The sequence below is a fragment of the Nuphar pumila genome, chromosome 12 (assembly GCF_984573655.1).
Source record: "Nuphar pumila chromosome 12, dmNupPumi1.hap1.1, whole genome shotgun sequence".
Lineage (NCBI taxonomy): Eukaryota > Viridiplantae > Streptophyta > Magnoliopsida > Nymphaeales > Nymphaeaceae > Nuphar > Nuphar pumila.
In genome coordinates, this window is record NC_143260.1 from 105,816,635 (window position 1) to 105,844,032 (window position 27,398).

Sequence of the window (27,398 nt, forward strand, 5' to 3'; positions counted from 1 at the left end):
TAAAACCCTTCGCTTAAAAAAAACTCTTTATGACTTTAAACAAGCACCAACAACTTGGTATGATAGGTTTAATGGTGTTATGCTTGATATTGGTTTTCAATTCTGTTTGACTGACACTGCTTTGTTTATTAAGAATTCTGATGCAAGAATTATGGTGCTTCTTCTATATGTGGAGGATATGATCATCACCGGAAGCGATAAACAGGGAGTTGAAAACATCAAAACACTTCTCAAATTTCACTTTGAAATGACCGATTTAGGTTTATTGAGATATTTTTTAGGCATTGAAGTCGCCAATGCTCCTAGAGGATATTTATTATCTCATACTAAATTTGCTCTTGACATTGTTTCCAGGTCTGAAATTACATATGATAAGAAAATACACACTCCAAAAGTTGTCAATGTTAAAATGAAGATTGATGATGGAGAACTTCTTGAAGACCCTACACTTTCTTATCTATCTATTACCAGACCAGACATAGCACATGCTGTTCACATAACAAGCAGTTTCAACATGCTCCCACCTCTGTTCACATGAGAACAATTATGCGTATTATCAGATACATTCAATCCTCTCTTTCACGAGGACTTTTCTTGTCTTCCTCTTCCTTGATTTAATTGCATATACTGATGCTGATTGAGGAAGTGATCCCAATAATAGACACTCAAACACTGGTTTTTGTGTCTTTTTAGGCGAATCTTTAATCTTATGGAGGTGTAAAAAGCAACAAAAGGTCTCTCTCTCATCCACCGAAGTTGAATACCGAGCCATGGCAACCACGACCATGGAAGTAATTTGGCTCCGACGTCTGCTTGTTGACATGGGAGCTGAAGCAACAAAAGCTTCACGAATATGCTGTGACAACAAGAGTGCAATCTACATTGCAAGCAACAGAACATTTCACGAACGCATCAAACACATCGAAATAGATTGTCACTACATCAGAGAGGAATATCTACATGAGACAATTGATCTACCATATGTTACTTTAGAATATCAGTTAGCAGACTTCTTTACAAAGCCTCTCGCTGCTCCCAAATTTCACTTCTTCTTAGACAAACTTTCGCTCATTGTACCGTAAGTTTGAGGGGAGTGTTAAAATATAAAAAATATATATAATAATATTCATATTATTATTATATATATTTATGTATTTTTTATCTTTTATTTTTCGATATTTTTCTTTTTTCTTTCTTTAGTTCTTTTAGTGTCTAGTTCTAATAGAACTAGACATACCTTATCTAGTTAAGTTTTACTTGGAACTTAACTAGAAAGCTAACCGTTGGACTAGTCTAACGGTTACACTTCTAACCGTTGGACTAGTTCAACGGCTATAAGGAGAGCTCCTTAAGAGCTCTCCTCTTCCTACTTGTATATATAGGGGTGCAACCCCTCTTGTAAAACTCACAATGCTTCTTAAACATTTTAGCATTTTTCAATAAAGATTACTTTTATTTCTTTTTGTTCTCATTATACCCTTTTAAGGGTTATGTTCAAGTGTCTCTCTAGACACTCTCTCTTGCGGATCTAAGTACTTTTGTGGAAGATCCTCACTTCATTTCAAGTGGGACCACTAATGAACCCCAACTAAAGCTAACGGGAAGAGAAGGAGTTCAAATCAAAGTTCCTTCCAAAGAATAAAAGGAGAAGGCTTTGCAAGACTATCTAGACAAAATTGGAGGATTGAGAGGTTAATAACGCTCAAATACTCTCATGGTTCATGAATACCATGGAGTTCAAGATTGCCACTAACATCATCAAGTTCAAGAAAACATCTGATGCATGAATTTTCTTAAAGAGTTCATTCATTCAAAAATATATGGCTAGAGTATATTATCTCCAAGAGAGGGTACGTACAACCAAGCAAGGGGATAAAAGTGTAAGAGATTTTTATGGTCTCTTATCACCTATTTGGCATGAATTGGCAATGTTAGAACTAAAATGAGAAGGTTCAACAATTGAAATGAGAAAACAAGTTGAAAGACAGTCTTTTATCTTTCTTATATGGTCTTCGACCAAAATTTGATCAAGTTAAGTCCTCTTTACTTCATAGGACTTTAACTCTTTCTATAAGTGAAGCCCTTGCTTAAATATGTCAAGCCAAAACTAGACTTGGAATTCACAAGTCTAGTGATGAGGTGCTTGCCGTATCAAGACTCGGTAACTTTGTTAAAACTTATAAACCTCCCCATTTTGAGAGAAAATTCAATAGAAGAGGACATAATGGGGGAGGATATAATGGAGAAAAAATTACTTGTCACTATTGTAAAGAACCAGGGCACATAAGACCGGATTGTCCTAAACTCAAAAAGGTGGCTGCGGTAAGTGAAGAACCTCAAGAATTAACGAAAGAGAGCAACTTTAATGATTTGACAATTGCTTAACTTGCGGAGGCCGTTTCACAAATACTAAAAGCCACTCCTACTTTCGATGTCGCCGTCTCATTTTTGTCTCTTTTAGATAAGTCTTCTTAGATTTTGGATTCGGGAGCATCTTTTCACATGATTCATAATGGGTCTCTACTATCTGATTGCACTAGTTCATGTTTTTCATGTGTGTTAACCGCCGATGATACTTCTTTAAAAGTTAAAAGTATAAGAAATCTTGACAATAATTCAAAAAGGTTCTTTGTTCCAAATGTTAGAGTTATTCCAAAACTTGATTTAAACCTTTTTTCGGTTTCTCAAGTTTTCAATTATGGGTGTAAAATATTCTTCTCATCTAAGGCTTATTAGGTGCAGGATCTCTAGTCAGGGAAGCTGATTGGGTAAGACCATAGAAGAGGAGACCTTTACTATATGGATTCCTTATATCTACCTAAAGATTCTTTTTGTAATCATATTCAATAAATTAATTTGGATCTTTGACATAGAAGACTAGGACACCCAAGTATATCCAAACTATCTCTTTTTCTGTTTTTGAAAAAATTTTGTAAGAAAAAGTAATTTGTATGTGAAGGTTGCATACTTGAAAAAATGCAAATGTTGCCTTTTGAATCTAAAACTTCCTTGACTAATGAAAGTTTTGAATTAGTGCATTCGGATGTATGGGGTCTCGCTCCCGTTATGTCAAAAGGTGACTATTCATACTATATCACATTCATAGATGATTTTAGTACACACTTGGATTTACGTCCTTAGACTGAAATCCGAAGTTTTTTCGTGTTTTAAAATTTTTTATAATTTTGTTAAAAATCAATTTAAAACAAATATTAAGATCTTCCGCTCCGACTCAAAGGGAGAGTTTCTTTCAAATGATTTTCAATCCTTTCTAAAAACCCATGATATTTTGCATAAAAAATCTTGTGCTAGGACCCCTCAACAAAATGAAATTTTTGAAAAAAAATATCTTCATATTATTGAAACTACTAGGACCCTTCTTATTTCAAAAGAAGTCTCGAAGAAGTTTTGGGCCGAAGCCGCCCTCACTGCGGTTTACTTAATAAATAGAATACCTTCAAAAACTTTAGAAAACAAATCTCTTTAAGGTTACTGCTGATTTGAAAAGATTAAAGGTTTTTGGTTGTAAATGTTTTGTGCTTCTTGAAAAATACAACAAACTCTCTCCTAAAGCTATTAGATGTGTCTTTTTTAGATATGCCGAAAATAAAAAAGGCTATTGATGCTATGCTTTTAAAAATGATAAACTTTATGCATGTAGAAATGTAACATTTCTTGAAAAAGAAAAGGGATTTGATCTTGAAAAAACTAAGGAAGAATCCGAGTACGCTTTCTTGTTTGACTTATTGGTTAAACCCAACATTGAGAATAATGATAAAATTAGTGATAATATTAAAACAAATGATGAACCAAATGAAGAACCAACTCATAAGATTATACAATACTCTAGACGAGATAATGGGGAGCATTCACGTGCCCTTGAAAAATATAGCCAATCAAGAAATATAAAAGAATATAGTGTTAGAATATCTGAACGAATACCTAGACCTCCAAATAGGCTTGTCTCCTATGAATCTTTTTTCACAAACTATAGGTCATGTCTTCTAGCAATTCACTCATATCATGAGCCATCCAACTATAGAGAAGCCAAAGACATATTAGATGCATTACATAAAGTACATACTTGAAAAATTCACTTCTTAAGGAAAAGAAGACAATAGGATGAAGATGGGTATTTAAGGTGAAAACAAAGGCTGACAGATCCCTATAAAGATATAAAGCAAGGTTAGTTGTGAAAGGATACTCTAAGGAATATGGTATAGGTTATGAGGAAACCTTTGCTCCGGTAGCTCGCATGACCACAGTTAGGATTCTAGTTGTAGTAGCATCCATTAGGAATTAATCTATATATCAGTTAGATGTTAAGAATGCCTTCTTAAATGACAATTTATATGAAGAAATTTACATGGATCCTCCTCTTGGTTTGACTATTGAAAATGATATAGTTCTTTGTCTTCAAAAGACTTTATATGGGCTTAAATAAGATCCTAAAGCATGGTATGATCGGTTTAGTAAAACTATGGTTAATTTTGTATTGAAGTCATGTTATACTGACAAGACTCTTTTTATAAGATCTACAAGTAGTTTAATTACCATTTTGCTCTTATATGTTGATGATATGATTATCACTGAGAATAATCAGAAGAAAATTGAAGAAATTAAAATTATGCTTAAGAAATCTTTTGATATGACTGACCGTGGTTTTTTGAGGTACTTTTTAGGTATTGTAATAATATTTGCCAAAAGGATACATTTTGTCTCAAATAGAGTTTGCAGTTGATATTGTTGTACGTTCGAGAATCACAGACACAATATGCTGACACTTCAGAAGTGATAAATGCCAAAATGAGAGTTGAAGATAGAGTTTTATTAGATGATCCAACTCTTTATAGGCAACTTATTGGATCACTAATGTACTTGTCTATTACTAGACCAGATATAGAGCATGCAATGCATATTGCAAGTCAGTTTCAGCATGTGCCTACGATAGTTCACATGAGTGTTGTCTTAAGAACAGTTCAATACATCAAAAAAACTATATCTAAAGGGCTATTCCTATCATCTTCTTCATCTTTAAATCTTATTATTTATACTGATTCAAACTGGGGAGAAGATCCCAATAACTGATACTCAGCTACGAGTTTTTTTGTGTTTGTAGATGATTTGCTCATTTCTTGGAGATGCAAAAAGCAACAGAAAGTGCTTTTATCTTCTAAAGAAGTTGAATATAGCGCGATGGCTACAATAACAACCGAGGTCCTGTGGATGCGATCATTACTTTCAGATATGGGTGTTGATGTTTAAGAACCTTCAAAATTATTCTGTGATAACAAAAGTGCCATATAAATAGCCAGCAATCACACATTTCATGAATGAACAAAACATATCAAAATGGATTGTTACTATGTTCGAGAAGAATACTTGAAGGGAACACTTGTGTTACCATATGTTCAGTCCTAATTTCAGATTGCGGACTTCTTCACCAAATCTCTTCCTCTACTACGATTTATGTTTCTTCTTAACAAACTTTCGGTGATTTCACCGTAAGTTTGGGGGGGAGTGTTAAAATGCTTTGTTTATATATATATATATACCTGCTCTATATATATTTATACATGTACATATATCAAGGGTATTTTGGTCTTTTTATGTATTATAATATATGTAGTCCAATAAGGGCTGTATAGTCTTTTTTTTTTCATTTTATTTTATTATGTAATTCAGTGTTGACTGATTGGGACAGTCGTTGGACTGCTTCCCTTTTCTCCTTTTTGGGACTGCTACCTTTTCTCCTTTTTTGCTGTATTTCATGCTCTCTAAATAGAGCCTTATGTAAACCTGCTAGAGTATACTTTAAGCATATTTGATAAAGAATACAAAGAACATTTATTTTTTCCTTTGTGTTCTTGTGAAGTTTGGGGTTTTCATCTCTTTTATGGGATTGTATTTGGTCCTTTAGAGACCATATTGTGAATGTGCACTTGTATAGCCTTTTGTTGACATTGTGATTGTGGACTTCTTGTTTCATTTCATCCATGACCACCCTACCTTACGTGCCCCAACTGTGTAAAAGCTGTGGACACCCCCACATGCTATGGGTGTGATCCGATGTCTTCATCTTAATGCTCTCACACAACCCTCACTAACCATGCGGGCAACCCTCATGGTCATAAAAGTTCAGTGGCATTTAAGGGCCCCAAAGTTCCCACTAGGGCTGGAATCCTCATTATCACCGATAAAGATGGTTATTAGGATTCTCGTTGATGGCTAAAACTTTCTGTGCCTATCTCATGTAAGTAAAGGTACATGTATGGTCACATATACATGCATGTATGACAAGAATTTTTCAAAGTATGGGTGCAGTGTGTATGTATGTATATATGTATTTCTATGCATATATGTATATATAGGGAAAATATATGGCAGTTCTGTACCATGATTCCATATGGTGGTACTAGCTCTTGTTTGCATAGATCTATTCACCAAATGGTAAATCTAACCGTATAAATGTGTTTATCATGTTTTAATATGTTTAATACACCATAAAATTTCATTTTTGAGACTATGAAAATCGATGGCTCACAGTTCATGAAAATAAGGGTGATTTACCTACAAAATGGACACGGTGCTAAATGAAACATGCTAATGGATTTTCAGTGTTTTTATTGAAATTCGGACCATATAGATGTTATCCACTTGTTTTTATAGGAATCACTTTTTGGAGCATTTGATTCCGATGCATGGATAGGTTTTTATAAGGTTTCAAAAACCAAAAGCCTATAATTTTCATAAATTTTTTAGGCTCCAAATACTATTTTTTTTCATCCAAAATGCATGATCCACATGTTGATTTCTAGTAAATCAATTATGTTGAGCACATCTATAGGGTTAGAAGAATTAAAAAAAAAACACTAAAAATCCATTAGCATGTTTCATTTAGCATCGTCCCCATTTTGTAGGTTTCTCTCTCTCTCTCTCTCTATATATATATATATAATGTTTGCTACCCTCATGAGTTCCTAACCCCCTTGTGAAAAACTTTAAATTTTTTATTTTTATTTTTTTTTGCACATCTGACCCTCCAGATGTGATTTACACATTTGGTTTGGTAGAACCCAGTCCTTGGATCGCGTTTTTCTATTGTGAATTTTGGATTTTTTGGGGGTTGAAAAATCAACGGCATACAATGTGCCAAATTCTCAAACCTCAACAATCACATTTTTACATTGAAAAACTTACGATCCAAGTGTCGATGCATACTATTTTGACCATGATGAACACATCCATGGGGTCAGATTTGGTTCGAACAACCTCCCCGAATGAGTTCCAACTAGGGGGGTTTGGAACCCACGAGGATAGCCAATATTTTTTTCACACACACGCACACACACACAAACACTATACAAGAATGAATTTTATATATACATATAAACACAAATACCATACAAGAATAAATAAAAACAACTCTTTGCGCACCTTAAGATGGATCAGGTACACTAAACTGGTCTGACATGAAGTACCAGTACCAGACATGCGTCAACATGGAAATGGGCACCTTGAAGTACTCATGTTACATAGGTCGATGCTTTGTAAATTGATGGAACCCTCATTCTGTCTGACAGATAAAGCAAATGTGTTAGTGTGGGTCTCACATTCTCATTGGTGATATCCATATGCACCTTAAAAAGAACTCTGATATCATGATCAAGTACTTTGTAAAACATCTGACTTTACAATATAACTTGGCAATAGAAGGCCTTATATAGGATTATTATACAAAATGTTTACTTATACAAAAACTGTAATCTGGAAAGGAAATAATTGTATGTGATAAAGTTCATCTTAATTAAGTATTTTATCACAACCTATTTTACAGGAAATCCCATAATTTTCAGGGTCAAACTTGTGGGCTGAAATATTTGAGTCGAGACAATTTGGAGATTGACCTGTTAAATGGAGGGAATAAGCAAAATGCTGACATTTAGATGTCTTCATAAGTATCTGACCACATTTTGTTTATTTATTGGTTGGGTTAGCAAGATTGTTGTTGTGAGGAGGATCTCTAATCGGTATGTGGTCAAAAGGTAAAAACAGTTCATTGTTTGGCATAGGTGGCTTTGCACTACTTTGTGGGCTGTTTGGAAGGGAAGAATTAATCAAATATTCATGGTCACTAGCTGGGACAAATTTCTGTTCTTGCTTCCACTGAAATATGTTTCCACACTTGGGCACCATCGAATGGCTGGGTGTGGATTGCTTTTGAACCAGCTCTTGTTTAGTGGGCATGGGATTCTCCCATGTTTAGGGATGCACATGAGCCGAGCCTGGGCTGTTCAAACTCGTCTTGCTTCAAAATGCATGTGTTCAAGCTCGGCTCGAGCTCGGAGCCGATCTTGAACAACATTGTCCAGGCTTGGCTCGGTTCTGAGCTCGAGCTGAGCCGAGCTTGATCGTTATTAAAAAAAAATGTGCCAGAAAAGGTGGGTTTTGAACCCCAATCTCTCCAGACATAACACAACTGACCCACCATTATACCAGTCTCTGTTTTGTGATTAATATGACCCAGAAAATTTACATATAGTAAAAACCTGCTAGATTATTGAAGAGAGAAAAATTCCAGACATGAAATTCGAAGTCAGCACCTCTTGGGATAGAGACCAACGCCCTAACCACTACGGAGACAACGATTTTCATGTTTTATTTTGCAAATATATTATATATATATACTCTTATGCAAGCCTTATGGAGCATAATTGAGCGGAACAACTTGATCAAGCTCGGATCGTTTATCCACACCGAGCCTGGACTTCACCGAGCCTGGACTTCTGTTCAAGCTCGGCTCGGCTATTTTTTTGAATGAGTTCGAGCTGAGCTTAAACAGGTCGATCCCGAACCGAGCCAAAGCTAGCTCGGCTCATTGTGCATCCCTACCCATGTTAATGTTATTATTTGCTCATAAGATATCTGTGCTTCCATTCCTTGACAATTTTCTTGTTTCTTGTACTCTATGGGTTAGACATTGCTATCTCCTTTCTCTTGTTTATTTATATTAGAGGTTTTCTCTTTCTTTCTCCCCAAAAGGAAAAAGACAAGAAACAAGAAGAAAAAGACCATGACTTTTTGTGATTTGACATAGTGACATCTCTTTTGTAGTGGATAATTCCATTTTTGAGATGTTTAGACTCTAGAGCTTTGCTTAGTTTTAATTTTTCAGTGAGTTCTTGTTGCCATGTTTCTGTTTTTGCTCACGATTAATGAAAGTTTTCAGTTTTCACTTTGTGAAACTGAATAAGATAAATGAAGATTAGACAATTGCCTGTATTATGGTTAATGCACCATCTGCATTACCATTCTTTGACCTAATGGTAGTCTTTTTCAATATGCAATTTGTTCATTTAGTTAGAAGAGGACCGGTGAGAGGGTGCTTGATTAAATGGTAGCCCTTCCCAGTTCTTGTGTTTGACTTATTATCCAGCTCCAGTTCTTCACTTTCGGCCCACTGTGGGCTATTCTATTCTTCCTAGGCTAATGCAAGAATTGCTACAGGGCCCTACAGTAGGTGATGTTAATGGAGATGGGAGGACAGAGGTTGTGGTTCCAACAGTATCAGGGAATATCTTTGTTCTTAGTGGAAAAGATGGATCTCGAGTCCGTCCGTTTCCTTATCGTACTCATGGCAGAGTTATGAATCAGGTTCTTTTACTTGATCTCAGTAAGCATGGAGAAAAGCAGAAGGGGCTGACTCTTGTAACAACTTCTTTTGATGGCTATTTATACCTCATTGATGGTTCTACTGCATGTGCAGATGTTGTTGATATTGGAGAGACCTCGTATGTAGTATTGTGGTTTTATACTAAACAGTACGGATTTGGTTGTTTTCATTATGTGAAAATTGCTCAATATCTATGAAACATAATTCATCTAGTGGTTCTTTTGTCTATCTCAGATACAGCATGGTTCTGGCAGATAATGTTGATGGTGGAGATGACCTTGACCTTGTTGTTACAACCATGAATGGCAATGTCTTTTGTTTTTCAACTCCATCTCCTCACCATCCTTTGAAGGTATAGCACATAAAAGTGCAACTTCTGATGCTCTGAGGGTCCTTTGGTAATCTTTTGTGCATGTGTAACCAAAAGATGGTGGTGGTGTGTTATTAAGGATATATTACTTATGTAATCTTTTTAATTCTATAACATTTTGAATCTACGCAATCTTGTAAATGATCTCTCTGCTACACGTGGTTGTGGCTTCTGCAATGTGCACAAAGGTGTGTAACAAGACACCAAGATTTTCCCATGATTTTTAGGAGAGCTTGTAATGTTTTTAGAAATTGTCTCGCTAAGGTATTATCAAGGCCTATATTCACTGACCATATGCATGTGTGCAGGTGTACATATACCTTTTGAGTTTGTCTCTTATGTATGGTTTTAGTTCTTGGTGATTTTATATATATATATATATATATATATATATATATATATATATATAGAGAGAGAGAGAGAGAGAGAGAGAGAGAGAGAGAGAGAGAGATGTCACAGTGCCTTTGTAGATCTATAATTGTTGACTTTTCTATTTTGTTCTTTGACTAGCTTGGTAAACTTGGTGTTCCGTTGACTTAATTCCTGTTTGTGAACCAGGAGTCTGCCCAGTTTGCTCAATCCCTAAATCAGCAATCGTGAATGAGTTGTTGCGTGTTAAGTTGGTTTTATGCCAAGTCCATTGAAGTTTGAGTTAGGTCGATGATTCTATACTTGGTTGACACTTGGAGCTGTTTCCTTTTTCAGTCTTGGACATCCATCAATCAGGGAAGGAATAATGTTGCATCACAGTATAATCGTGAAGGAATTTACATCAAGCCATTATCAAGAACTTTCCGGGATGAAGAAGGCAGCAACTTCTGGGTTGAGGTTGAGATAGTGGACCAACATGGATACCCATCATCAAGCTCTCATGGGCCTTACAATGTCACAGTAAGCTACTTTTTCTGATTTGTTTTCACTAGAGCAAATTGTTTTATCCAAGTGATTTGATTTCATCTGTTGGAAAATGCAGACGACTTTGTTGGTTCCTGGGAATTACCAAGGACAAAGAAGGATAACCCAGAGTCAGGTTTTTAATCAGCCTGGTAAGCAAAGGATCAAACTTCCAACGGTGCCTGTTCGGACAACAGGGACTGTACTAGTCGAGATGGTTAACAAGAATGGGATTTACTTCTCAGATGAGTTTTCTCTCACTTTTCATATGCATTACTACAAACTGCTGAAGTGGCTGATTGTTCTCCCAATGCTAGTAATGTTTGGTGTGCTTGTCATTCTCCGTCCACAAGAAGTCACACCATTGCCATCCTTCTCTAGGAACACCGACCTCTGAACACTTTGTTCTTGAGTTAATTTTTAGCTTCTCATTTTTGCAAGAAAGCGGCTGCCTTCACTGATGCATACAGCACTGTGGCCCTTGGAATCCCATTGTACTCGGTGAAGTGATGAGTTTGATGCTTCAACCCTTGTCTAGGTAACTGAAATTGTGTGAATGGTTTTGTTAGACTTGGGTACAGTAGCTTAGGACCTGTCTTTTCTGTGTAAATGCTATCAGAGTATTGGTATTCCTCCCAAATACTATAGTGGAACATGAGAGAAAGATTGAAACAGTAGATATGAATGTGTGATGCTTCTACATGGACACTCCTGTTGCTTACTTTGAATGGACCTTCATTGTTGTAAATGAGATGGATTTACACCAGGTTGATTGGCTGAGGTTGTAACTTGGTTGTTTTCTTCATCAAGACAAAATGAAATTGAGAAATGAGTTGTTGGTCAAACAAAATAGATTATTGCATCTATTCAATGTCGCGTATTTTCATACTTAGTCATTTTATGATTTTCTTGAAAATTTGGTTAAGTCTAAGAGAAAAATCGTTTGAACCTCGATTTTGGATTGATGTTTTTGAGTCGGGGTTTGACCCAGGTCTCATCAACTAGGTCTAAATGAGCCAATCAAAACGTGAGAAAAAGTTTTATTTTTACCTTTAAATTCAAGTTATTTTTGAGCGAAAATTCAGAATTTGATATTTGTGTTATATGTTGTTGGATGCGTCTCCAAATTCTGAGCACAACGATATTTTATTTTTCTTGATTCGGGCTACGGTTGAGCCAAAAATTGCATTTTTCTAAAAATTGAGCAGTTTGTTAGGTTGGATCCGGACTTGGATCAGATCGGACTTGATGAATTTGATTCAAATTAATATGAATTTGGATATTATCCAAGACCCATATTAATCTGATTTTGATCCAGTACAAAACCCATTTGGATTTCAGAGATGGATTTGGATCTTAGATCCAGATCCAAATACATGCCCAATGATTTTTCAGCTTTAAATTCATCTAAAACCTTTAAATTGAAGTTTAATTATGTTAAGAAGCCTCTTACGTTATTTTGGTAATTTTTAGAAACTTTCATAAATTTATTTGTAATTTAATATTAATTAATTTAATATAATTTCGAAATTATATTTTTATGTTTGTTTAAGACTCTTGTAAGAGCTTTTAACCATCTCTAGAAACATCTAGGAAGGTTGAGAGACTTAGAGCCTTTTTTTAAACAAAGTTTTGAAAAGTCAAACTTGGAGAGTTTTAAAAAAATTGAAAACAAAAGAGAAATAGTCATAATAAAGGAAGGCTCTCTCTCTCCAGCCCATTTTAGAAGGAGGAGTGACTTTCCCTATGAGGCCTATAAAAATATCACAAAAAGAGAGAAAAGAGAAATGGAAGGAAAAAAAGGAAAAGAGATAAAGTGAGGAAAATAGAAAAAAAATGAAGAAGATAAGGAGTTTGAGTCATCTCCAACCATTTACCCATGTTTTTCAATATCTACCATCATTTTCTTCATCTTGGATTCATGGTACGAGTTTTTCTCTTGTTACGGATGAGAAGAGAACATGGATTTGATTTTCATATGATGTTTTTGAGAAAAAAACCCCACGAGAAAGTGGTAGATCTAAATATTTACTCTAAGATCCATGGTGGAACTCAATGTATTTTATTCTTTTTAAAGGTTATTGTAGAATAAAATATGTGGATCTATTTTTATCTTAAAACAAATTTTTTACCATGATACGATGGTATGTTTAAAAGTATATTTCATTATAAAGGGTTATGTAATGGGTTTATGTAAAAGCTGATGTAAAAAAATCAATATATGTATTCAGGTTTGCAATTTATTTGTTCATATGTGTTTACTACATAAAAATTTGCAGATGTATGAATGTGAAGGAGATATATATATATACAACCACGGTGAGAGCCGGCTGGCAGCCCAGTCGAACTGAACTAGGTTCGGCTGGCCAGCCTGGCATCTTGTTTAGACTCAGCCATCCGTTGGCTGGGCAGGGTGTTTAATAAGGTAAACTGATTTAAAAAAAAATCTGTATATGTCTGTCCTCATGATAAAACATGTTTATTCACGATAAAAATCGTATAACGAGTGCTTGTTTCATGGCAAATTTACTTTTCATGATTAACCTAAGGAAAACATTATATACCTATGCTTATGAAAAGTTCCTTGTACACATACAACATCTCGTTAAGTCAGTCTGCAAGAACATGTTCACTTGTTATGAATAAGGCATAACTGAATGACAATATAAATATTCATGCATACGTGAAACATTAAATTTTTGCTTATACATGCGCACAAATATGATTGTGCATATGCATACATATTTGAAAATTAATGTGTATATTTTTTTTGGTGAAATGTTGCAGCATGTTTTTTTTTTCGGGGTGTGAGTGGCTCGGTAGGGGCCGACTTGGGTTCTACCCAACCCAATCGAACTGGGCTGGTTCAGACCTGGCAGACCCTACTAGGCCAGCCACTCAGCTGACACGTTGACAAAAAAAATTATATTTATTGATGTTGCAGGGAATGTGTTCATTGATAAAAAAAGAAAAAGATCTAGTTATAGTTTGTGTGTCATCTTTTGGGTAATCTTAACAAAAGTCTAATTTATTTTAGTCTTGTAGCAGTTGAGAAAACCTGAGTTTTTGTGAACAATTTACCTGTTGGATAGTTCAATTAATTTGATATATTGCACCTTCTTTATTAGTGTGCTCACTAGATTATTGGGCATACTCATAACAACTTTAAAATCTTGACAGATTCACACCCTGTTGAACCCAACCGACCTGGGTTCGGCTGGGTAGGTGTGCAGGTTATTAAAAGAATAAAACACAGGAAGTAGTGGGTGCTGGATCAGTTTTCCTTAAAAAAAAACATATGCAGTTTGGAGTGAATATGCCCAAATTTTTCTTTTCTTATGAAAATAAACTGGTGGTTATGCTATGCATGCAAATATTTCAAAATATGCCAAATGTATTAGACTTAATCATATGCATACAAAGGGGTGATATTCCTTATGCGCTTAAACTTGCTGAGTGATACTTCAAAATTACTGTTGTAAGCAAGTTTACTTGTGCATACATATATGAAATTTAGATGCTTTTGTAGGATCAGAATGACATGGTTGTTTGCATGTTTTAATTGGAATGATTCAAGAATGAACTCATGCATTTGACATGAATTGTACGTTTAGTGAAAGCATGCATTTAATGTGAGTGTGTGAACTCATATACACACATATGAATATTATAGTTACTCACGCATTATCTTTAAGATGACATAAATGAATGTGCTTTGAGAAGCATTTAAAAGTGAATGCATATTGGCACATGATTCATGATTTTTGCATATAAATGCGTTGATGATCAAATGGACCATTTTGGGTCGTGTGAGCCTTGAATATGTGTTGCTCTTTGTTAAATGCATTACAAAAGTCAAATGTGATATTATTGTTCATATTACAATATGCAATGTTACCACGGACTGTGGTCCCGTGAAGAGCTTGGCATGTTGATTTGCAAGCTTATGTTATTAATTCTGCATGTTCATTTGCAAATGTAAAAGAGATGAATTAATAGCAAGATAAAAGAAAGTAAAGAACAATGTAATTTATGTTTCCTTGATGTCCTTTCTTTAGTGTGAGAATCTTGGATATTGCGGTTTTGAGGAAATCGTGAGGATACTAAAACTCTGTGTGCGTTGTTGTTGCTCCTGAACCCGATATTGAGGTTCTTCTCCTGGTCACAGTTTTAGGGAGAGTCCGCCATTTTGCCTAGGGTGGTGTGTAGACACAATTGTTATTTTAGTATACCAAGAAAGTGACACTTGTGGATGCTGATGTTCTGACATTAAATGATGATTTCTAATATTTCTATGGATGGTGTTGTTTCCTGATATCGGTCGATGGTTAAATTTGAAACCCAGTAATAAAATATTTGTGTGTTAAGTTACTCTGGGGACCTTACTTGATCTCAGAAATTCTTACCCGTTTTGAGTATTCGTGGGTAATGGTAATTAAAAAGAGAAACTTAAACTGTGTGTATTTAATAGAGACATGCATATAAAAAGAAAACTCTAATAAAATATAATAATTTATTCATGCATTGCACTGAATCATACATATTTACTTGTTTTCTTAATTGTGATATATTGGAAAATGATAATGTTGTTTCTTAATGCACATTAAACGACTTTAATGTTTAAACTGTGATATTTGTTGTTATTTAAATGTTCGCTCATGCCTAATAATTATTTTCTATTGCATGAATGATTAATTGAATTATAAATGCGTTATATTTATGTTTCTCTAAAATATCGCGTGAATCTTATTTATGTTCTTTATTCTTATTTGATTCATTAGAGGAACCTGTATGCAAGATTCTTTAGATTCTGACACCTTATTTTTTGGTGTTTTTCGCAGCCTCAGATGCCTAGTGAGAAGGACTTGCTTTTGAGAAGAGTCACAAGGGGACTACACGATTACATGACAGATTCTTGGGATGGCGTAACTCTTTCTTTTTGCTTTCTTTACTTTCATTTACTTATGTCTCAAACTCTTTATATTTGAATAAATAAAGTTTGGTTTGATTTGGTTTGGTATGAAAGATGAGTATAAGATCCCTGATTGTTTCCGCACTTGTTTAAAAAAAAAAAATTCATTTTTTCATAGGTATGAGTTGGGGTCATTACAATTCAGCAGAAAGGTTGTCTTTTCCGTTCATCTTTTCTGACGTGCACTCTGGTTATGCTAATTTTGATACTTGGTCTAATTCAAAGGGTGTAAGCTTTCTGGTTGGTGTGGGCCGGGAATCGGTTTGTCAAAAGGTATACCCTTTCGGGTTGTAGGTTTGGTTTGGGTTGTGGTAGTTTTGGCCTGAAATGCATGCAAATTCAGTATTTTTCATATAGAAATCTAAATCTCTGATTAACTATATGAGTTCTATAACGAGGTATGGAACCTAAACCTAATAAATATGTGCCATCTTTCATGTATTATAATTCTGTTTAAAGCGGGCGCACTACATAAATGTGAAAACATTGTGCTATTATGATATTTAGGCTATGTTTGGGAGCCTTGAATCGGAGGTTGTGTTGTGGTCTCTGCCATGCTCTCATAGTCTTGCTGTTTGAGAGCAGTGGCATTGCTGAAATTAGGGATGCAAACGGATTGGATTTTGGATCCCAAAATATATCGGGAAGTCGATCGGTTCGGATCTGGTACAGCCAAAATTTGCAAATTTGGCTTCCTAAATCTGACCCATTTGCAAGTTGAAACAATGCATTGTGAATGGTGTTGGCAGCCCCAACACCATTTCAGCATCTTTCACGAGAGGATGTTTTTGGCAACTTCATTTCTAAACATCACACATTGGCAAAACGAAAATTTCAAAACTTACATGTTAAGAATTTAGAAAGTTAGTTTTTCATATATTAGAAAGTTTACATTGTGAAGGTGTACAAAGATTTTTGAGGATGCCTACTTAAAATCGTTCATCCTATGGATCATCAAAAAGAAATGTCATCATAATACTAGTTATTATATGCATGCAAGTAATTTTTGTTTTTAAATAAAAATAAAAACAACTAATGAGCAAGGCTCATCGAAATCCTTTTCACTCAGATTGTAGACTTTTTCTTCGTTTATCTATTGAGACGTGAGGTTTCCTAGTTTAGGATGGATTGGTCTGATTGAATCAAACTAAACCCAAGTTAATTCAAGCCTCACTTTGCTTCTACCTTTCCTAGGAGTTGGTCTTTCAATAGGTACTACCTTGAATCAGATAAGAGAGCAATCCGATGCCTTGGTTTCTTCTTTTGGTTGAATCTGACACTTTATCTCTGGATACGCGGATCATTAAACTAAGATTCAAAAGATTATTCGGATTGGGTTTAGATTTACACAATTTGGTTCATTTTTGGATCAGTATTTTGTGTCGGATGTATGTTTGTATTCGCATCTAATCCAATAGGTTTGCACATTTTGCATGTAAAAACCTTGGTTTTGGTCTTCTTTTATGGATTCCAGTATCACAATATATCTTTCAACTTCAGATTCAATGTTACATCGTCTGATGTTATTCGGATTCATATTGTTTGCATAAAATTTAGATTCAGATCAATGCGGGATCCGGTCCATATTCAATCCGTTTGCTGACTCCAGATAAATGATAACGGGTCCAAATCAAACTCCATGCTTCACATTCCTGGTTTTGATGCAGCCATATATCCAGAAAAGTGAAGAAATGGTGCTGAGCACACAACAGGCAATTGAGACCTAAGCCGATGTGAACTGTTCAATTTCTGATTGGATGTGGTCCATACCAGATCTGACTAATCAGATCTTGGCTAAACGGTATGGATTCAGATTCAAATGGTGAAAAACTCATACAAAATCTGATTTTTTTTACATATAATTGGATTCAGATATCCGTTGGATTTGGTATCTAAAAAGCAAACCTATATCTGCATCCAAATATAGTCGGACATGGTATAAATCCAACTAAATGATGTTGGATTCAGTTGAATATCGGATAAGATCCGATCCATTGACATCCTATAAGCTTCTTTTCTTTGAATCAGAGCGTGAAAAGTTCTCAAAGATCCAACCTAATCCAAACCATAAAATTAGGACTGTCAACGAGTTGGGAATCCAGCCCATCAGAGCGTTCCTAAAGCTGCCCAAATAATAAATTGTAGGGTTCAAGTTTTGCTCGGTCACAAAAATGAAATCTCAAATCCGGATCTGTATAATGTCAGAAGTTTACTTTTACTAAAAATACATATAGGATACTCAGGTTGGTTCGGATATATGAAAAAAAGCCAGGTTGGGTTGGGTACTTGGCAAAAATTACAACCCAAATCGGTTCCAGCATATTACTCAGATCAGGTTCGGGTTCGGGTTCGGGTTCGGGTTCGACTTAAATATTTGTTTTTTTATATTTACATAGAGAAACTGCCCCTATGATCAGTGACCTAGCCGTGTTGGCTCTGCCTGCTGTACTCAATATCACTGTCCTGACAGCGTAAAACTCCGTGAGTTTATCCATTGCGCTGGGCAAGAGGTGACACCCATGAGATTTGAACATAGACTGCCTGATTAGGGGCTTAGGCCCTATCCCACTACGCCAAACATCTTTGGGGCGACTCAAATATTGTTCAGTCGGCAGTTTCTATGCCCGAAAATCCAGGTTCAGATCGGGTAGGATACCTGATCCAAACCAGAGCCGTTGATAGCCGAGCTGCGTACTTCAGTGTCGTGTCCTTTCAATGTGCGACTCTTAAATAAGTAGCTACAGCACAAAAAAAAAAAACGTGTCTCATGTCGTACCTTCGTATCCCTGCGACCAGAGAATTTTCAGTGAGTGAGTTCAATTCGACGGCGCCACTCCCTTTCTCGCCCCCCTCTCCCTACGACGAGGCAGGCGGCCGCGCCGCGCCAGCTCTCTCTCTCTCTCTCTCTCTCTCTCTCTCTCTCTCTCTCTCTCTCTCCTGCATTGTTGGAAGCCTATGACGCCACAAACAACTCAGGCGAACCCTTTCTTCTTCCCTTCCAGCCGTCGGAACGCCGCTATCTCCAAACGCTTCCCTTCACTTCCTTCCATGGATTTCCGACGCCCCTCCTTCGTCCTCAACCACGAAATCAAACCCCTAGCCCTCAATCTCATCCGTCCGCTCACCGGCGCCGCCTCCGCGTCCGTCCATCACCATCATCACGAACCCCTTCCCCCCGACGACGATGACGACGGCGGCGGCTTTGCGAAGAAGCTGAAGCGAGCCCTCTCCCAACCCTTCCTGGACTCGTCGAAATGCGGCGAAATTGTCTCCGGTTCGAGCCCGAGCGAATTCGAACGCGCCTTCGCGATCGTCCACCCCGCCGTGAATCCGCTAACCTCGCTCAAGTTCTTCAATTGGGCCTCGAAATCCCGCGATTTCCCCTTCACCGTCCGCTCCTACTGCGTCCTCGTCCACGTCCTTCTTCGCGCGAACCTCCCGGCCCCTGCTAGATTGGTTTTGATCCGGCTGATTGACTGTAACTTAGCCGTCGCGTTCGCCAACCCAGGCGATCGGCATCTCGAAGTCGCCCGTGCTCTCGTCGATACGGCTCTTGTGTCATCTAGCTCGATTGCGTTCGATTTGCTGATCCATATCTGCTGTACTACTTCCAAGGATGCCGGCTTCGCGTTCGATGCGTTTCGGTTGTTTCACGTCCACGGGTTCTTACCTCCGGTAAGAACTTGCAACTTTCTGCTGAATTCGCTAGTGAAATCGAACGAATTCGATAAATGCCGAGTGGTTTTTGATGCAATGCCGATGGGCGTCGCCCGGGATGTTTATACTTTCAGTATTATGATTAATGCTTACTGCAAATTTGGTAAGCTTGAAGAAGCAATTTCGTTGTTCCGTAGGATGGAGGATTCTGGATGTTGCGGTAGCGTTGTTACATATAACACCTTGATTCATGGTCTATGTAAAAGTGGGAAATTAGATGATGCTTTTCGATTCAAACAGAGGATGTTCGATAAAGGGATCGATCCGAGCATTGTTACTTATAGCGCGCTTCTTAATGGTTTAGTTAAATCGGACAGAATTTGCGAAGCGAATTCTGTTTTGAATGAGATGGTTGAGAAGGGCATCACGCCGAATGATGTAGTTTACAATACCTTGATTGATGGTTTCTGTAAAATGGGTAATGTTGCAGAGGCTCTGAGAGTGAGGGATCAAATGGTGATTAATGGGGTTTCGCCGAATGTGGTTACTTACAATTCTCTTTTCCATGGATTCTGTAAAGTGGGAGAGATGCAGAAAGCAGAGGAGCTCTTGGAGGAGATGCTATTGGGAGGGATTGATGTTCATCCCAGTGCTATTAGTAGGATGATTCATTGGTTATTAGGTCAATCCAGATTGGATTCAGCAGTTAGGCTCTTTGAAGAGATGCTATCTAGAGGTGTACGTCCCAGTGGTGCTACGAGCACCATGATGATTAATGAGATATGTAAAGGGGGTATGACGCAGATGGCGTTAAGGTTATGGTCTAAACTGTTTGAGAAGGGATTTGGGGCCAACCTTGTAACCTGTAATGCACTTGTACATGGCCTCTGCAAGGCTGGTAACGTAAAAGAGGCAGTTACGCTTGTTAGGGAGATGCTCGAGAGGGGCTTGCTACTTGACACTGTAACGTATAATTCATTGATTATGGGGTGTTGCAAGGAAGACAAGGTTGATGAAGGCTTTAAGCTGAAAGAAGATATGATTAGACGAGGTATGAAGCTGGATGTTTTCACATACAATGCTCTTTTACATGGCTTGTGTAGTTCGGGTAAGATGGTAGAGGCTATGGGCCTCTGGAAGGAGACAGTTGAAGTTGGTTTGGCGCCTGATTTGGTTATGTATAGCACGATTATAAGTGGGTATTGCAAGCTTAAGAACCTTGATAAAGCGACTGAGATATTCAAACAGATGGTTGAATCAGGGTTGAATCCAAATGATGTTGTTTACAATACTCTTATTGATGGGCATTGCAAGAACGGAAATATGGTGGCTGCTCTCAAACTCCTTGATGAGATGAGACAGAGAGGCATCACACCAACTAATGTTACGTATGCTTCCCTCATCCATAGCATGTGCAGTATGGGCAACATTGAGGAAGCAAAGATGTATCTGGATGAGATGAGCAGCGAAGGGTTGATTCCTAATGTTGTCTGCTATACCATACTAATTGATGCTTACTGTAAGCTAGGGCACCTGGATGAAGCAAACAACATGCTGAAGGAAATGCTTTCTCATGGATTGGCTCCTAATAAGATAACCTATACTGTCATGATTGACGGCTACTGCAGAGCTGGTGACCTTGAACAAGCTGTCAAGCTTCTCAATGAAATGGTTGAGAAAGGGATTGTTCCTGATGTTGTTACATATAACACATTGGCTTATGGGTTCTGTAAAGAAGGGAATATGGAGGAAGCAAACAACATTATTGGGAAAATGCGTGTGTGTGACTTGGCTCCCAATAAGATGACCTATGCTGCAATTATTATTGGCTATTGCAAAGCTGGTGATCTCAAGCAAGCTATTAAGCTTTTGGATGAAATGGATGCAAATGGTATGGTGCCGGATATTGTGACTTACAATTCATTGATTTATGCATTCTGTAAAGAAGGTAATATGGATGATGCTTTCAAGGTCTGTGATCACATGGCACAAAGAGGTCTGGTCTTAGATGAAGTTACATATACAACACTTGTGCATGGGCTGTGTGTTTCTGGGTATGCAAAAGAAGCTAGTTTGATAACCAAATGGATGGTTAAACGTGGCATGGTTACTGGGGATGTTAGGCATATGACATTTCTTGATGAACACTCCGAGATTGATATTGATCACAAAAGGACTCACGAAGATCATGAGTTGGTTGAATAGCTTGGTATTGATCACAAAAGAACTGACAGATCATTATTTGTGAGCTGAATATTCCATATCATCCAATTTCTTGGAAGCAATGGAGTGATCTGCAAGTTGTGTGTTTGGCTGTCCAAAGGAGGTCAACTTGAATCATCGATAAATATGGTGCAACAGGTTCAGAATCAATTCCCTGCGGTATTTTCCTTTTTGTTCTTATTATTGATTCACTACTATATGTTTTAAATGATGATGTTCTGGTTGGATAGAGTTGCAATGTATGTGAGCTGAATATTCCATATCATCCAATTTCTTGGAAGCAATGGGGTGATCTGCAAGTTGTGTGTTGGCTGTCCAAGGGAGGTCAACTTGAATCATTGATAAATATTGTGCAACAGGTTCAGAATCAATTCCCTGCAGTATTTTCTATTTTGTTCTTATTACTGATTCACTATTCTATGTTTTAAATGATGATGTTCTGGTTGGATAGAGCTGCAATGCATGTGAGCTGAATATTCCATATCATCCAATTTCTTGGGAGAAATTAGGTCATCTGCAAGTCTCAACCTTATCCAAGAAGTGTGTTGCTGTGTCCAAGGAGCTCAACATTGAATGATCGATAAATATGGGTGCAACAGGTTCGGCATCTATTGGCTGCAGTATTTAACTTTCTTCTCCTCACTATTGATTTCCTGTATACATTACAAATTATGTTGTGCCAGAGGAGAAATTTTATTAAATATGCTGGTCAAGTTATACTTAGCCCATACATTTGTTCTGATCAATCTTTCTCTTTCTGATCTTGATCGTTCTTATTATTCTGAGCAGATCACGACAATGGATTGTGAAGTGATTACAGGCTTTTCTTGGTGTGTGCAATGATTGTGCTTTCTTCCAATTAAATTTATCTCTCCATGTGAGTTACTTGAACCCTGTTATCCACATAGTTACTATATGCACAGACCCTTAATTAGAAAATCTGGGTGCATTAACGATTGAATCATTGAACCATGATGTGTGCCTGGCCCAGGATACATTATGTCAGAGATGCTCTATCAAATTCCTCCATTTAAGCCAGGGTTCTACATGAAGAAGGGATCCTAATCCACCAGGTGAAAAGCTGTTCTTTTTCAATTCTGGGGTGAAAGGGGGTCGTGTTGGCAGTGATAGTAATAAATTACACCATGCAATTGCCACTTCATTAAGGATGAAGAAGGCCTTGTTGAAGGTGCCTTGCAAGCAGGAAATCACTTTATTACATACAAACGAGTTCTTGGGGATCAGGATTAGGATCATTTTGTACAGTGCATCAGGAGCATTCTCTCTCTCTCTCTCCTGAATGTCTGAAAGATGTAGATTCTTATTTGTATTCTCAGAAATTTTGGAGGAAGCACCCATTGAATGTGCTGGTGATTGACTTTTATTGGGCTTCAGGATTTGACCATCCAGTGGGTTTTATTTTCTCAGAAACTGCATGTTATAAGCAGTTTGTGAAGGGAAAATATAAGCAAGGTATATTATCCATGCTCACTTAATGGGTACTTAGGTGCAATAAGTTGTAAGTCAAATTGGATGAATGGGTGACCTTTACACTGCCTGAAGGGAAGTAAGCCTTTGAGAGTGAAGCAGGAATTTGATGTCTCTTTGTGAACCTCCAATTTCAACTCTTTTTAGGGACAACTTTGCTTTATTTTCATATATGCTACTCAAGGATTGCCAGTTCTTTAGTACATTCCTGGTTTCTGCATGGGCATTTGGAACCCGTGCAAATGAGAATGGGGGACTATTTCAATTCTAGTTCATATTCTTCATGTTTTACCAAAATTGATGAAAACTAGCATATCCTATGGCACACGGATGCTCCATTTTGGCCCCCGTATTGTATCCCCTTATATACCAGCCATGTTGAAAACTTCACAAAAATGGCTGTATCCCCGTAGTTGCAGCCATATCCTTGTGGCATAGAACTTATTTGATACTTGGAGAATGAGTATCATAATGTTTTACTTGCCAAACCTAGAAATCTTTCATGAGGAGAGGAGGAATCTATCAAGTTCCATTCTCTCCATGGGAAGCGTCGATTCTTTCTTCAAGGGAGCTTTTCACATTGAAGGATTAACATCCATTCAGTTCAGTCCAAAAGGATAGTTTACTGGAGCTTGTACTGGGGCCAATTTGGATGAGGGTGAATAGTTGTTTTTGAACCAGGTAAGCTGAATCACATTGTAGGATATCGGGGATCTGAAATTTTTGTTTTGCACAATGATATATGACCAGCTGCCCTAGTGGCAATGACCAGCATGGAAATTGCAGGTAGTCAGTGTATGATCAATTGGGCTTCATTCTTGAAACTAAAAATTGGTCTAGTTGGTGAAGTTAGTGTAATATATTTGCATTCTTTGTTAACATTTGCACCTTCTTTGAATTCACACATTCATAATAATCATCCACAAGCCAAGTATATCGTGATTGGAGGTTGGGGTACTGCTCTATATCTTTGAGTAATTTTGAGCTGGATCTTTTGTTGATTGAGCTGAAATAAGTTTTATGTTGGGTTGCAGATGAACAATATGAGTTTCACGTCGACAAATGAGCTTCCACCCAAGCAGCACGTATACTGTCAAGGAATTCATCTTCTCAGGAGATCAAACACAGATACAGTCCAGTCAGATTTATTTTTAATCTCTCCCCACCTCCCTGTGTGCCGACAGAACAACTGATGTTGCCTAACCATAGTCAGTATTTAATGTGGTTGAAGAGGCAAGATTGTGTATCATGTAGAGGTAGCTGTGGCCTGCAGGAAAGCAGCTACTCATGGTGTTTGAGAGGCAGGAAGAAGCAAAAAAAAACTGAAGCACTGTTTAAACCCACGTCTCCTACCTTAGATAAGAGACATTAATACTGTATACGGATGCGGGTATGATGATACGACCATTTTTGTGAAATTTCTAATATAACTAGTATATAAAGGGTCACGAAACAGGAAACAAAATTGAGAACCCGTGTGACATGAATGCTGCCAGATATCGGGTGCGACCAGCTCAGATAGGGTGATGGGCAGTGTGTACAAGGCCTGGGAACGGATTCACCGATGTATGGTTGACCTGCAAAAAATTTAAGGGCACTTTTGATGATGATGATGAAGGTATTTTGGGGAAAACTTTGTGTGCTAGCTGTAGATTCAATTTGCCAATAAGTCAAAATGCTATTGATGTACACAATGCCAATGTTAATAGTTTGTATACAAATTTGACATGATATGATATCCAAATCATGTATCTTAGCATTGATTTGTGATTAAGACATACACTTTGCCAAAAAAGGAAAAAAAGGAGAATTTTAGTGTATTTGGATACCTTAGATGAGAAATTTTGATAATGAGAAATATTTTTTGGATAAAAAGCATGTGCGGAATGGTATGAGTTTCACTAGTTTTCTTGAAAATTGTTGGGCCAAACAATATCTCACATTTCTTATTTCTCATTCTCAAAAGCCTCATTAAACTTTACAAAAAAAAACCCTCATTAAACAGGATTTTTTTTACCGCCACTTCGTCTCCTGTATGACCCTTCAGTTTATAACAAATGTAAATCAAGTACACAGATATAACGTGTGATGTTTATGCCCAATGGATTTTTGGATTAGCTTAATTTTTTGCTTGATTTATTGTTGAACTCTAGTTCATGTTGGCTGCATTTATCTCTGCGAATGTTAGGCTAGAAAAGCATGGTAAAGTATGTGAAAGGTGAGACCATTTTCTTTGTATTGTGCAGAGAGAGAGAGAGAGAGAGAGAGAGAGAGATGTAAACAGTTGGATGTGGCTAATACCAAATCAAACTAATTGGATGTTGGCTAAACGGATTCAAATTATATTTTGGATTCACATGGTGAAAAGCGCATACCATATCCAACTTTTTACATATGTAATTGGATTAAGATATCTAGTAGCAAAAAATCAAAATCATATCTACATTCAATTATAATCAGATATTGTTTTAGCTTCAAATCTGACTAAACAAACATATTCAGTCGGACAAAATAAAATCCACTACACTGACATCCCCAGAGAGAGAGAGAGTGTAATGACCTCAACTTATTCTCATGAAAAGTGATTTTTTTTTATAAAACAATTGCGAAAACAAAACCCAAGGATCTGAAGTCTCACAGATTTAATAAATATCACACCACAAGAAATAGTGCATTGAATCAACAAATGAATAATCAACTTTATTAATGAATAGGATGTATGCCATATAAATAATTAAATAGTATGTAACAAAGCTATTTTGTCAAGAACTCAAAACATGACATGCTAAACTTGTAGGCTTCATATAGCAAGTCACCCCATCATTGAGCTCCTGATCCTGAAAAACATTTTTGAAATACAAGGGCAAGAACTAAAGTTGTTTGTACAAATTCCTCTAAAAATCCAAAAAGAAAAGAAGTGGCATAAATCAAATTCATGCATAATTTCAGAGGAATGCAACAACAACAATCTTACCTTTCAAGCATTTAGCACAAGTATCATGCAATAGCAAATATCATGCGAAATAGAATAAACAGAAAAACATGAACTAATTCAGAACAGTAAAGATGCATGATTCAATGCACATGCATGAATAACTTAATAAGTTATTATCAGAGTTTCTTTTGTATGCATGTCCCTATTAATTGCACACAATTTTAGTTTCTATTTTTTTTAAACCCGCAGATACTCAAAACGGATATAACAATTCTCGAAGTCCAAGTTAGGTTTTCAGTTATAGCTTATCACATAATTTGTATTTTACTACTAGGTTCTACACCTATTCCTTAACCGATATAAAAAATCAACACTATCCATCTGAACATTAGAAATCAACATCTAATATCGGAATATCAGAAAAATCAACACTGACTGACGTCACTTTCTTAGTGTACCAATAACTATAGCTATGTCAAAAACACCCCTCAGACAAAGTGGTTGAAATCTCCTTAAAATTGTGGCTGGAAGGTGAACTATCACATCAAGTTCAGGGGCACAATTGTACGCAGAGTTTTAGTATCCTCATGATTTTTCCAAAATCGACCTCCAAGATTCTCATAATGTAGAAGGGACATCCAGGAAAAATTAATTACACTATTTGTCTATTTTACCTTTTAATCAATTTCAAGTTCTTTACACAAGAACCATTTTGCAAATCCACGTACAAAACCCAACTCGCACACTCACCCACCATATTTTAACAATGCAATTAATTTTGGAAAGCCAATAATTTCATAAACAAATTTTGTAATGCATAAAAACAATTTTGGAGCAACACATGCTCCTGGCCCACATGACCTGCAGTGGTTCACATCTAACCACCAAAGGTATCTCAAAGTGATTTATGCATCTTCTTGCAAAATCTTAGTGAACATGTAACACACTTATTCAAAACATGTTCAAAATGCACATTAAATCACACAACAAGAATGCACATAAAAAATAATTTGCATACGCATGCGAATAGATTCTTGAAACACACATTAACATGATTTAATTCATGCATAAACTCCCAAACATGCACATGATCATATTTATGCAAACATCAAAATAACTTTCACAATTTCTATGCGTATGACATAAACATTTGCAACATAATAATTAAATGTATAACATACACAAT

At 36.8% G+C, this 27,398-nt stretch overlaps 2 protein-coding genes across 3 annotated transcripts in view; both read left to right on the forward strand.

The window, feature by feature from the left end:
* The window catches only part of LOC149821469 (protein DEFECTIVE IN EXINE FORMATION 1-like), a 37,815-nt gene extending 26,049 nt beyond the window's left edge, over window positions 1–11,766 (forward strand). Inside the window, exons 10-13 of one of the 2 annotated variants that reach the window (XM_089982199.1) lie at window positions 9,508–9,821; window positions 9,908–10,025; window positions 10,749–10,934; window positions 11,017–11,766. In XM_089982199.1, the coding sequence (XP_089838325.1) occupies window positions 9,508–9,821; window positions 9,908–10,025; window positions 10,749–10,934; window positions 11,017–11,334 (936 nt within the window). In that variant the 3' untranslated portion in view covers window positions 11,335–11,766. The remainder of the gene's footprint in view (window positions 1–9,507; window positions 9,822–9,907; window positions 10,026–10,748; window positions 10,935–11,016) is intronic. The other variant, XM_089982200.1, reaches the window with a different exon arrangement.
* A 6,996-nt stretch (window positions 11,767–18,762) lies between these two features.
* On the forward strand, window positions 18,763–25,152 carry LOC149821470 (uncharacterized). The gene is made up of 6 exons (XM_089982339.1): window positions 18,763–21,927; window positions 22,020–22,148; window positions 22,241–22,388; window positions 22,579–22,666; window positions 22,781–22,862; window positions 24,312–25,152. The coding sequence occupies exon 1, from the start codon at window positions 18,865–18,867 to the stop codon at window positions 21,769–21,771; it is 2,907 nt and encodes a 968-aa protein (XP_089838465.1). The 5' UTR covers window positions 18,763–18,864; the 3' UTR covers window positions 21,772–21,927; window positions 22,020–22,148; window positions 22,241–22,388; window positions 22,579–22,666; window positions 22,781–22,862; window positions 24,312–25,152.
* The last annotated feature ends 2,246 nt before the right edge of the window (window positions 25,153–27,398 follow it).

Coding starts and splice junctions, on each gene's coding strand:
- LOC149821470 (XM_089982339.1), top strand. CDS start 18,865: ATGACGCCACAAACAACTCAGGCGAACCCTTTCTTCTTCCCTTCCAGC.